Source organism: Seriola aureovittata, chromosome 5 (assembly GCF_021018895.1).
Source record: "Seriola aureovittata isolate HTS-2021-v1 ecotype China chromosome 5, ASM2101889v1, whole genome shotgun sequence".
Taxonomy (NCBI): Eukaryota; Metazoa; Chordata; class Actinopteri; order Carangiformes; family Carangidae; genus Seriola; species Seriola aureovittata.
Genome location: NC_079368.1, coordinates 10739447 through 10753045, shown reverse-complemented (window position 1 = coordinate 10753045; position 13599 = coordinate 10739447). Strand labels below are relative to the sequence as shown.

The 13599-nt window shown below is 41.0% G+C and overlaps 1 protein-coding gene across 1 annotated transcript in view; it reads right to left on the bottom strand.

Annotated features, from left to right (window-relative positions):
• The window catches only part of bmp1a (bone morphogenetic protein 1a), a 31744-nt gene that overhangs the window by 16126 nt on the left and 2019 nt on the right, over positions 1–13599 (bottom strand). The window contains exons 2-6 of the mRNA XM_056375469.1: positions 6943–7056; positions 3685–3810; positions 3120–3237; positions 1483–1661; positions 894–999 (exon numbers count right to left, since the gene is read on the bottom strand). Of these exons, the coding sequence (XP_056231444.1) occupies positions 894–999; positions 1483–1661; positions 3120–3237; positions 3685–3810; positions 6943–7056 (643 nt within the window). The remainder of the gene's footprint in view (positions 1–893; positions 1000–1482; positions 1662–3119; positions 3238–3684; positions 3811–6942; positions 7057–13599) is intronic.

Here is a 13599-nt window from a genome sequence, read left to right as displayed (position 1 = left end):
TGTGAATCTATTTTACGTTCATAATAATTTTAAAACGCTGCTCAGAATCTTGTGTTCCTATTGCCACACTGCTAATAATCAAAAAGCCACAATGAGAGAGAAAAGTGTAAAGTGTAGAGGATAATGTTCTGGGTGCCAGAATGAGCAAAACCTACAGTATTAAGCAACAACTCAGCTAAACATGAAATAGACTAGATTTTATCCACTCTTGGTCCTAAAGGGAGAGGCTGACTGGAACTAAACACGTCAGATTTCTTCCTACAAGTTACTTCATAAGCCAAGTGTATCATTTTTGATCCTCAGTGGCCCCAATACAGCAATTTAATCTTAAAAATGACATAATTTACATTAGTACTCATCCAGTCTCCCAGAAGCCCCACGCCCAATTGAATGTGAAACTTTTTTTAAGTTAAGCCAAAAGAAACTTAGACAAGAGGAAGAGAGTCCTCATTTCCAAATAGAAGCTTTTGTATGAGCTTCTTTATAAAGATCCACTAAAGACCCACCTTCTCTCAAGAAACCAGTTTCTTTAGTAAGAAAACAATTCAGATCCAAGACAGACATTCAAGTGACAGTGAGGCTTTTCAAAACCTGATAACCTCAGGCTGCATGTTAGTTTTCTAGTGATGTGTTACAAGGGAGAATGGAGTGTTTCATTCTTTCTTCTTCCCAAGCTTTGGGAATCAAGAGACATGACTCAGCAGCGGCAGCAGCCCATATGAACAGACCTGTGCATCACTGATCTATACAGTCATAAAACACTCTGAACAGAAGTGGAAAAAAGATGACGGAGTAAAAGGTTGCATCAGGGTGGAAAACACTCTGGCCTGACTTGATCTATAGCTAGTCTTCATGTCTCGAGCGTATGCAGTGCAACTTGGTTTGGCTCTTACCTGGAGAATGTATTCCTGGCATAGTGCATGATACTGTCAAAGTCATAGACTTCTCCTAAAGAGTCCACCTCCCCTGGCTCCATCTTCAAGAAGTTATACTCCTGCCCTGTGAAAGGAAAAGGGGAAGGGGAAATATGAAGCCAAGTCAGACTGTGAACCCTATTGTATGTATGTCAAAGTGAATACAGATCTACTCTGTCTGAAAAATGTATCAAACAGTGACACAACAGATACAAATGAACCACCAGTATAAGTGCCAGACACAGCTGGTTTGCCATGGGTTTAACTTACAATGTTTTACAGCCTGTTACAGTCTGTCAAAACAAAAAAAATCATTTTAAGTTGTTCTGCCAATTGATTGTCATGATTAACTGAGTTTATATGTGGTTTGATAGAGCTGAAAAGACTTTTTCACAAAAATCTGGAGGAAGATGAAGATGAGTGTATATCCTACTAGTGTTTTTTGCGTTTTCACAATCTTAGCCCAGCCCACTCTGTGTGTACAAATATGTGACTTTTATTATTTTCTCTCCCGCTGTGTCTCTCCAACATTATTGCTGAGGGATTGCTGTGAGTCCTGTGCTCCTACCTGGTTGAATGTTGTCCCTGATAATGCTGACATGTTCGTCTCGATCAGGTCGCGTGTGTTCGTGCCAGAAGCCAATCACATGACCCAACTCATGCACCACAATGCCAAACTTGTCACAGTTTTTCCCAATGGATATGGCCTGGGGGCCTCCTCCACGGCGACCCACATAGGAACAGCACCTATGAATCAGCAACCAGACACGGAAACACAGAAAAACAGTGTCACCAAAGCCAAAATATAGTGACTAGGCTTATGTTTTTATAAATGAAAAAAAATTACTAACAAGCGAGTGGAAACTAGAGAGGGAGGCCAAAAAAAGTCATGTTTCCGAGGGGAGAAGAAAAGGGAATGTGTCTCTGGCTCTATAAAGTGTACTAGCTCCTATATTTCAACATGCTCTGTATGTATATAATGGAGGTCATGACAAGAACGGCATTATCTCAACAACCTCTGGTCTCTTCTACAGGAGATGTGTACAAGGCGACCCGTCATCCACACCTACAGCAGTGACATTCATTCATCCATCTGCCAATGCAAATGCTGAGAGTGGTGGTGGAAGCTGGCTGACTGCAGTCCTCCATCTCAGCGTGACATGAAAGGTTCAGTGTGGGAGTCTGCAGGACGGGCACACACATCACGGCCCTGTGGGCCAGACAGCCGCTCTCTAATTACTGCCGGCCCAGCCAGGCTCTCCTGAGACACGCCTTGAACTTTGCACAGGACAGATGGGGGTCTGCTGAATATGCAGCAGAGTCAAGCGTTCCCACTGCTAACCGCTGCCGCCTGCGTGGATAATGTCATCCCTGTTGCTCCAGAGGCCAGTTACCAGGCTAAAAATGGCTATCAACAGTTGGCTGGAAAAAGTTGTGTTTCATGAGCTGCTTCCGCTTTCTGTTAAGTTGTTTGTGTTAAATGATCATATCAGTGGGAGAGGTACATTGTGTGTAATGACATAATGCTTCCAGCTCGTTGTCTAAATCTGTGTGAGGTTAAAACATGGGAACTGGGAACATTTTAAGTTTGTGTGTCCCCTGGGAGCCTCTCTAATACCTCTCCTAACATCTCTGACTTCCTTTCCTCAAAATCCTAAATTAATAGGTTGGACTGGTTTGTGCTCCCAACAGCAGCAAATGTTTTAATTTAAAAATATTTAATCATCAAATAAAAGAGCCCTGCACGTTCAAACAGGTTGTCAATAGTCGCTTAGCAACAACAAGAGCCACAACCAGCACTTCCCCTGTGTTTAAGGAGAATTGCTGAGTGGACACTGAGCATAACTTCAGTGGAGTGCGGTAAACAGAGTTATGGATGGGCTGAGAAAGTCTCTCCCTTGGGTGCAGTTCTGTACACCATGTACAACACAAGTGCTCAGTGAGTGATGCAGTGTGGTGATGAGGCACAGGAAACATTCCTGGCCACTGAATGGCCATCTCTTACAGAACTGGTAGGGGGCTGAAATAACAACTCACACAGAGACTGTGAGAACAGAGAGGATGAACAATGGTGAAAGGCTGCTGAGAAGGAGGCAAGGAAAACTATCAAGGCGTTAAATAATTAGCTGTAGATAATGAAAGATCATCAGAGGGTGGTCATTGTTCAGTTCCTTCACGTGGGAGCTAAAAACCCCACTGACTCACCCACATGGTCGGTAGGTGAAGACAATATAGCTCTCCTCCTGCGTCCTCTCGATAAAGGTCACACAGGTGTGCTTCTCCCAGTGCCGCATGGCTTGGCGGAATATAGCCCGCTGGCTGCCTGAATAGGATGACAGAGAGGGTAAGATCAGCGGAGCTAACAAAAACACACTCTAACGCACAGCATTTTAAAGAAATGGGGAGATGAATAGAAAAGTGGACAGCTGGCAACAGCTTGAAGATGTTCCAGTTGGATAGAGCGTTACTGGAAATAAAGATGAACAGAAGAAGAAAATTAAGTTTTTCACCTTGTTAACCATCATGTACACATTTTGAATTATAATATTCACAAGGTTTGTTAATCTTATTATATGAAAATTGCACTATAATGCATTTTATGAAAAAACAGAACGAGTCTCATCATACACACATTTTTAGGAATAATGTTTTAGATCTTTGAGAATTTGTGCCCTTTAAAGGATATAAACTGAAACTTCTGATTGTGCTACATTATATCACATGTGACTGTTTTGCTTATAAGGAGGATCAGTAAATCACTGTTACTTACCACTAAAGTTACCACTGATGACATAGGGGATAACACCTTCAGGCCAAACACGTTCAGGTCTGGAGGTGGCAGCCCTTTTCCTGCGATGTGAGCCTTGCCTATTTTGGCTACTCTGATTGGTTGATCCTGAGCATTTCAAATCAAGACAACAAAAACAACAAGATAAATAATTCACTACATTTCTGGGTCTGACAGAGCAAATGTTTCTACAACTTATGCACAAAGAGCAAATATGCCGTACCTCCGGATACTTGCTCGGATAACAAATGAGGACATTATTCAAGGTTTGATGCCATTCAGAAATTCTAATAACCATTTCTCATTTAAGAAATTACATTTACTTCCTCAAAGACACATTTGTTCAAACAGCATTGTTCAAACAGCATTGTTCTTCCATTTTTGCACAAATGGATTTTATTGAAGCCGAATTCTTTATTCCTTCAAATTAATTTCAACATTAATGTCACTCAAACAGACATAAATGCAGAGTAACCATGGAGACTAAGCTCCCACCTAACCCTGATGATTATAATAAGAACCGTCCATATGTGAACCACATATAACAGTCACTCTACTGTACTTCATTATGTTGCAGAACAAGCGTGACTTAAATTGAGGCAAATATAGATAAAACCTGGTATCACCAACTTCAACTCTCAAAAGTCAGCAATGAGTGTCCAAAGAAAGTATTACTTTACTTTTAATTAGCATCTGATGATCTGCATTAGGTAACAGGACAATATTTATAATCTAGCTCTCATGATCTATTATAAAGCTAAAATGTCAAACAAACATTTAGATTTTAGTTCTAGACGATCTAATTATGGACTGTATTGCATCCGGAAATAAAGTGATGCTTTAATGTGTTTTATGCAGCAAAATCCCCTTTCACAAGGAAATATGGTGACCTAGCAAGGCACTTTATCTGATTACATATGATATGTTACAACATCATACAAAAATATATACATGGTTAAAAAAGCAGAAGTGAATCCATCCCTTGTAAGGAAGATCAGTGAAGCAACTGCAGGAGAGAATACTTTGGAAATCTGATGACTCAGGCTGAGATTTGCTGAAAAAGACCTTTACATTTATGCAATGTATGAATTTGATGAGTGTGTTGGGAAGACGTCATGATTTTGACAGAGTCATACAATTACAAATTTGTATAAAAAGACAATGTCCTGTCAGACCTTTATATGTTCCTTTATTTCTTTTTCATTTGATCAAATTGAGAGCGATGGGCAACTCTGATTTTCTATTAGAGCACTGGGAAACTGCTATCAGAGCGCTGGAGGTTTTCTCTCCAGATAAAGCTGCCAACAGCTGATTTCACTCAGTTTCTCATTTTTGGATGAAGGTTTTGGACTTTAATGAAATTCAGCAGAATCCCCATGGTACATTGATGCGTGTCATTGATTCAGGATTCATAAAAGCACTGATTTACCAAGTCTGAAGAGTTCAAAACTTCAGTGTCTCAACAACTTCACTTTTGATCACCTGGATGACCCTGGTAAAGGCCACAAAGCTCAACGCATAGGTCTCCCAATGAAATTGGTCTTTACACTACAAGTCTCACTGTAGAGACAAAAACAAGTACATCTGGTATCAAAACATCCTGTGCACTGCTTCTTGTTCCATAATAACACTCAAAGCTGTGCGACTACGAGTCCTCATCTTTTCTAACTAAATTTAATTAACATGCATGCCACAGTTTGCAGCAAGTTTTTTAGTTTTTTAGTTTTTTGCCGGAACAATGTGTTCTGTAAATTTCAGGCTGCAGGAGTAAATCTTAGCAGCCTGGCGAGATCAATTAGCACGTACACTTGTGCATGTGTTGAGGAAAAGTCTGATAACAGCCAAATCTGCTCAGTTAACTGATAAGGAGTACTGGGGAGACAAAACTTGTGGAAGATGTGTTAATTACAATTATATGATTAAATCTACCATCTTCATTCATAGTTACACAGGGAAGGTTTTTTAGGTTCAAAGGCTTAATCGCTTGTTATTTGGATTGTGTTATTTATTTAACGAAATGTCCCTGCACTTTGGTATATGTAGGGCATGAAGGTTCACAGACAGGGAAATAAGATAACAGACTAAACTGGTGTTGACAAATGTTTTGGATCCACAAACTGAATTCTTTGGCATGATATCGAATTAATGAAAATTGTGAGTTGAAATACGGATGACCTGTTTAGTAATCAATACTGTTGAATGATTTGTATATACTGAGAAAGAGTGGAGTGTTAGGTGAACAAAAAGAAATTAATATTTTACTCTACTGCGTTGATTTATAACTATATATTCTTGGACATTTAATTGGCTTGTATGTACATCAGACATTTGTTACCTAATACAGCAAAAACAACCATGTGTAAACATTATCTCAACTACTAATTAGGAGCCTTAGGAAGATACATGGGAGCAAAACATTAGAGAATAAATGCTGCACCCATGCTTAATGTGTTTTTAAAGAATGGTCTTATGTAATACCACTATATTAAAAGTGTTCTTCATTTTGGACACTAGAGTAGCCTTTCTACTGCACAACAATTAGATATGCTGTGACTAACCTGCTCAGGTGGAAAAATGAATTTTGAGAGATGAGTGTGTACAGACAGTCTCCTCTTCACTTTCTGTCTCAGACGTCAACATTTAGTCTGATAATCTTTCTTGCCTGGTGGATATTTTAAGAGCAGTTTAAATGTATTTTTAATCCCGCGAAAACATTTCTTTTCCTTAACATGCTCATTAACTCAAGTGGAAAACAGCAAACCGATACCATTCAAGCACAGACAGCAACATGCCCATACTTGTTGGGTCATGCTCACCTATAGTTTATGGGATTGCGAAGCCTATCACTTCCTGCTGACTCACAGCTGTTGCTTAAATGCTGCCTTTCATTTTAAGAACAACATTTACCCTGACAAAGCCCAGCAATGACTGTTGAACATGGAGATACAGGTGTAACAATGTGTAGTGATAACATGATAGTTGTGGATATAAACATTTAAAGAGAGCTCAAACACAAAGCTGATGTCAGACAGATGCTGCTGCTGAGATTCAGTTGAGGAGGATAGAGAACAAAATACTGTTGAATATATTTTTTTCCCAAATGACAGACAAAATGTGGGAACTATGTTCATTTCAGGTGTTTTGTTGCAATTCTATCTACAGTGACAATCCAAAAACACTTCCTCAAAATGATGAATTTTCACCAAAAGTTGTAATGTTTGTGTCTTCTGTTGTTATTACCTGCATCTGTGTGATTGACAATATGGACAGTTCTCTGAGCCAGATCTATTATTCTGTCTACTTTAAACGACAGCAGGTCCTCCTCATCCAGAGCGATGTCTCCCAGAAAGGCAGCTGAAACAGACAAACAGAGATGGCACATGTCAGACGACATGTAAGGCAATTTCACTATATGGAGCATCAGTCTGCTCCGCCTGGTAGCCTCAAGCTTTTCCTGCAGCTCAGACTGAGATAGGCTGCATAGACGCCCGGTCAAAGCACTTGAGGAAGGCCTAGAGTTTGTAAAACACATATGCACGCAAACACACACACACACACACACACACACACACACAAACACACACACACACACACACACACACACACACACACACACACACACACAAAATATATATACTTAATTCCTTCCTTGACTCTGTTCTGTTTACCCTTTCCTTGCAGTCAAATAGAAACAGAGTTGGGAAACAGCAGTATATCTGTTTGGATAACAGGAAGGCCACTTTGTCTCGACTGCAAACTACAGGATGCAAATGTAAGCAACAAACTGCATATGGCTTGTGAAGGTTCATGCAAAGAAGAGAGAGTATGAACTCAGAAACCTGACTGTTGATGTGATTAATTGAGCCAAGTTCAGCCCAGATGTTACCAAACAACAAAACTCACACTGTGCTTTGGCGCCCTTGGACAGTTAATGAGAGCTATCAGATATGATACAGTGAGACACTGACACTGCCTCGATGGAGTAATATGGGGCACCTTGAACGAGTAATAGCTCTTTAATGAGGCCAAGGAGAGGGAAAAATAACCAAACAGTCCCACTTTATGAGGAATGTGCTTTATGGGATTCCTTACTAAATGCCCCATTTCTGTGGAGGATAAGCTGGGAGTCCTCTCCGCAGGGACAGGGCGCTCAGTTTTACAGGCTTTTAACACCAGCACGTTTCCAGAATTTATGGCCCGGCTTGTGTGCACGAGTTGGGGGGAGAGGAGGAGGAGGTGGAGCTGCTGGAGGTGATGGGGAGGTTTGGGAGAAGACAGAGGTGGGAGACAAAGCAAAGTGGTGGTACTGTGACCCATGTCTGAACAGTAGATGACAACGAGACAGGAAGGGAAGAGAGGAAGAAGGCATATCCCCTCTGCCCACACCGCAACTCTGAATAGGGAAGACAGATGTGGAGCAGAACGAAAATGACAGCCTTCTGGATGTGTGTTCAGAGGTTAGTGTGGTGAGGAGAGACCAACCGTAAAGGATAAGAAGCCGGTAGAACCATTAAAGTATAGAGTTAATGGGAGCGATTTACAGTGGTTGTTTGTCGAAAGTTTGAATCTGTAAATCTTCACTGTGTCACCCCAATACAAGCTACCCTTACTGTGAATTAACATAGGAAAATGTTAGCTTTGAGGCAGTACATACGAAGCTTTGTTCATTTAAGCACACAACAAAAACATACACTGTCTTTTATCTCCTGCACTTGAATTAAAAATTCAACAGAGGACTGAGACAAGAGAGAAAGGGATGAAAAGCTTAATAGAAAAAAAGATAAAAACACTTGGCTCATGTCCTTATTCACCAGAAGAGTATTATTTAAACAATCTGGAGTTGGATTTAGTGGATGAAGGCCAGTCTTCCACCCTGCAGGTCGTAGAGGATACACAGCAGAGTGACTGTGTTTGGGTTTAGAGGCTAATGACAGCAATAAGCAAAGATGTAGATCACTGCCGGCAAGACTGGGCATGCACAGAGGACAGGTTTAAATTCCAGAGGTCAAAGGGATCCTCTAATTTGTGCCTGCAAAAAACACTAATTCACTCCTACAAAATCCATGAGACACAAAACAGACTACTCACAATCGGCAGTCATACTGACAGCCATTGCCATAAACACCACTGATAAGGGGAAGCTACCAGATGTCGTGCAGTATAGGACGGATGGGCTGACTACAGAAGGATATTTTTCTCTTTTATCGTCTCATTTTTATTTGATTCCCAGAACTGGCGGAGCACGGGAAAAAAAAAAAAGACAGTACTTGAGCAATTAATTCCAAGTTTCTGTAATATGAGACCATATTCAAAACACTTCTCAAACTGTCTTCTCAAACAATAATTGGGGGACCTTTCTTTTCACGTGTAGTGTTAATTTGCACCATATTAGCAGTGTTATGTGCAGGCCGTGACTAAATAACGAGGTTCAGACCCCCCCCCCCGCCCCCTCCCCTGTTGTTCACAGTGGGCTGCGCTCCCTGCCCATGGCTGAGTCCCAATCATCCACCACTGTGCTGGAGACAGGCCGGTTAATCCGCAGTGTCATTGTTCTCAGACAGCAGTGGAGATTGAAGTGAGCAAATGCACAGCCCGGCAGCATTAGCACTCATTTCCCCCGGGCGCAGCAGTTGTCCTGGAGACGCTGTTGCAGGTTTATGGAAAGACTCGCAGGGATTGTGAATTAATCCCTTTGTCTCCTGGCTTTAATTATCCACAGACACATGGTTTTAGGAATCTTTTGTACACAACTCTGTCCTGGGATTGAGGAAAGGTTATGGAGAAAGGTGATAAACTCATCTAGATACCGAGTGCTGTAATGATATTAGGACAAACACAGAGAGACGGGTGTGTTGTGCTGTAGATTAAAGCTCACTGAATGTGGCAGATGGCAAGTGATCACCATAGAGTACAGTGCTGAATCTCTTTCCAAACATTATTCATTACCTAAATGACAACAGCTGCAGTGATGATACTAATATCTACACAGAATAGTTAGGTAATAGCGGTGGGGTTTTTAGTTGCTGTTCTAGCTCTCGTGTCCCTTTTTAGTCCGAAAATAACAACAAAAAGTAACCATTTAAATTTAGGTGAAATTTTATGTGAGTATATTAGACAAACTAATGTGATTAAACTGAATATATGACAGAGATGCTGGATGAAATGTTGGATTGAATAAATTTGAACACTGATAACCTCTTGCCATCACTGAATTTTTTTTTTAGTTAATCTAAACCATCATAATCCTTCTCATCTCAGACTGTCCCCCCATCAACCAGTGTATCCAGTCAGATTATACATGAGATCTCAATCAAATTAATCCCATTGATTCGTGTAATGCCCTAGCCTCGACCTCTGCGGTGTCAAATATACCACAACTATTCCCATAAATCTCCTTCTGTGAATACCAGACCATGACATCTGCCACTGAAACATTCACAAACATCAATACTAAGCCTATACAGACACTAACACCAGCCTATATTTAGCAGGTCAGCTCCACTGCAAGGCCAGTATACTCCTCAATGTGCTTACAGAGACATTTAGACAGCCTTTCCCCATACAAGACCTAATGATGAGGGCTGAGAAAGCCTGGCCAATATGTAAGCCTGGATTGTATCACAATACCCTGGCACCGCCTTTCACAGCCTGTGTTTGGTAACAAACGCTGCATTTGAATTCCAATAGAGGTCAATAGTGTATTGCATTAAGGTGATTACTATCTGATGACAGTGTAAGCATCACTTTTCAGGTTTCCTTCTGTACCAGCCCATTCTGCCTAATGCTGGCTGTAGCCATTGTCCCTTCAGACACTGCGTGTTTAAAACAGCAGAGAAATAAGTACAAAAGTAGCAAAGGCAGCGCAACATGAATATTGAGACAAACTGTTTCTACGAAGAAGAAAAAAAACGCATAATCCTAACAAAGGAATGGTGAATTGTATTATGCAGGCCTGTTGTCATGTAAATACTGTACCTTTCTCCTCTGTAAAAACAACACCAGTTGTTTCTTCAGCAAACGCTTACCTTGACATTTCCTAACACTGCAATTTGAGCCCAAGGTGGGAGAGAGAGAAAGAGAGAGAAAAAAAGTCAGCTTATCTGCTCATTTGCAAAAAGGTAACTAAGGTATAATTAGTAGCGAGGTTCTGGTGAAGTCTCCAGTTACAACCTGCGACTTGAGTGATTCATTTCCAATAAAAGCCTGAGGTCTCATCAGCCATGGCTGATGAAGGCCGAGTTACTGTCACCACATTACAGTTTCAATCTTATTGACAAGATGAGAGCGGCTTCAGCTGCAAAGGGCACACAGCAAGAGACTGCCACCCCTTTAGCATTTCACACTCCATCAAGCCCATTAGCAGATTGGATTTCCCAGCTCATCCCTGCCACTGATTACTGATATACCCTACTGCCAGTCTAACCACCTCTAATGACTCATCAGCTCACCAGCCATTTGTCTTTTTTAATGTCAATGGCACACAGTGTTTGAGATCCTTAGATAGAAGAATAATTCTTTGCCACACTGCAGGGATTTTCACCTTTGACAAAACTTATTTTGAATATGCAGACTTCTTATTTTTGGTTTAGACAGCAGAGTAACACATACTCACACAGTCTGGCGTGAGGAAACAGCAGGTTTTCTCAGAACAGATGTCCAAAGCAAAGTTTAAATGGGTTTGTGGATGGACTAAATCTGGAAGAGATTCAACCCTCAACACTTTCCATAAATAATAGCTATCTGTGGCTGAAGAAAACACCGTATGTATTCACTACAGGTGGAGGGAGCAGAAAAACAGTTCTTCCAGATGAACAGCAACATAGCAGTGATGAATTATTTAGAAAAAACACACTGTGAATAATCAAGAAATGACTGTTAAGCTGCTCATTATTGTAGGCTAATTGGGCATCCTTTGAGCCATTCAAATGAGCTTTCTCCCAGTGCATTTGTTGTTATTTCGGCTCTGAACCCAGACTCGGTATTAATGTAATGCAAGATTAGTTATTACTTAGCTCTGACAACAAACATATTGTTCCAACTAATGCACAGAGATCGTGCCAATAGATTGGCTCCCTAATCACCCGAACCCCACAGAGAGAAATGGCAGGGGTCCTGTAATGTATAAAAAAAAAAAAAAAAACACCCAGTGTGGGCTCAGCTATGCAGCCTGAATTCCATGATAAAAGAAAGGCATCTGTTTAAGTGTTGCTTGAAGGCCCAATCATGAAGTACAACAGCCCATCACATTGCCAGAGCAGGACTGAGGGATGAAGCTGGGTAACGAGTCTCATCTGTTTTCAGCTGCCATGAACAGAACACAAAGATACAAATAAAACCAAACTTTACAATTTTGTGAAAGGATGCAAATTCACAAAGAACCTGGTCTGGGTCAACTTAATGTTAAAAACTCTCCTGGTACACACATGACTTTTTAATGAGTAATTATGATGTAGAAGGTTAACAGTAGCTTTAAAAAAAAAAAAAAAAAAAAAAACATAATCAAAAAGAATCCAGCTGTTGTATTTTACATGACCAAATCAAAGGCAAGGCCCGACAGAGTGGCGAGAGGAATCACATAAGACTCTTTTGACAGCAACAAATTCTTCAGAGGCAGCAAGCACACTGGGGATAACCTACCAAGCCCCCTCATGAATGGCCTGCACTCACCTCACCTGGGCTGGTGTGGCACAGAGTGACTGGCCTGTGCTCCACCTTGCAGCCGTGCTTTCCCTTGGCACGAGGTGAATGACCTACAGTCTGTGAGAAGTGCTTGAACCAGTCCAAAGAGAGAGCTGGGGGGCCCAGGGAGATGAGAAAACCACTTGCATAAGAGGGGACAAGAGATGAAGGGTGTGTTCAGGTTGCCCTGTCTGCAGCTGAGACCACAGCATGTACTCTCAACTTGAGCGTGCTCGACCGGTTGACAGACAATGCTGTCACAGGAGTCTGTGGTAGATAAAGATGTCTGCTTCATGAATTAATGTATACGTACACATCAAACCAGTGACTTCTTTCATGATTATAATTTAAGCAGAGAAGACAATGAGCGTGACTGGTTCTCATCCATTTTTCATTTTGAAAATGAGTGGATCTAATCTCAGTGGGTTGTTAGAGTCTTAAATGACTTCCTGGGACGCTGCCAAGTTTGGAGTTCTGCAAACTAAGGAATTTTCCACTGGTTAACTTCCTAAATAGATGGCATTACTTCAGTGTTATTGCACTGCTCACTCCAATCAATGCACATTTCTATCATGTCTGGTATAGTGAAGAGTTATTTAATCCTTTGTAAATGTGAATCTTTTTGAGGGATTTTTTGTGTTAAACTGGGGAGGAGTAGGATAGATGAGTTGTGGTAAGAAATGAAAAACTCCCTAAGTGCATTTTTATAAAGTACTGAGGAAATGAAATGAAACGGTCACCACTTGGTCAATTAGCCAACTGATTAGCCATCACAAATTAGTTGAGTATGAAAACACATTTCTCCCGTCGTCTTGTTAGTCATAAGTACCTGAATGGGAGTCATTATATTCACTTCCAAGAGAACATCAGAAAAACAATTTTACACTTGTTTCCCCCAATCAACTGCAAAAAAAGACCCTGTCATTGAAACAGTGTTAAGCAAGGACAGCCCTACAGAGGACAAACCTGAAATGCACTCCTCACAGAGCTCCTCTACTGCATTAGAAACTCCACACGGCTGTAAGCATTTTCCTGAGCGGAAGCAGCGTGACACAAAAATGCTGATCTCAAGGCCACAGAAAGCGATCAAATAGAAAAAAAAAAAAAAAAAAATCAATAACTCACAAAACATCTACTCTTTACCTGGGTCTACTGACACTAGTATGGAGTTGACTATAGTGGAAAATTTAGTCTCTGGTGCATCAACTGAGTGAGGAG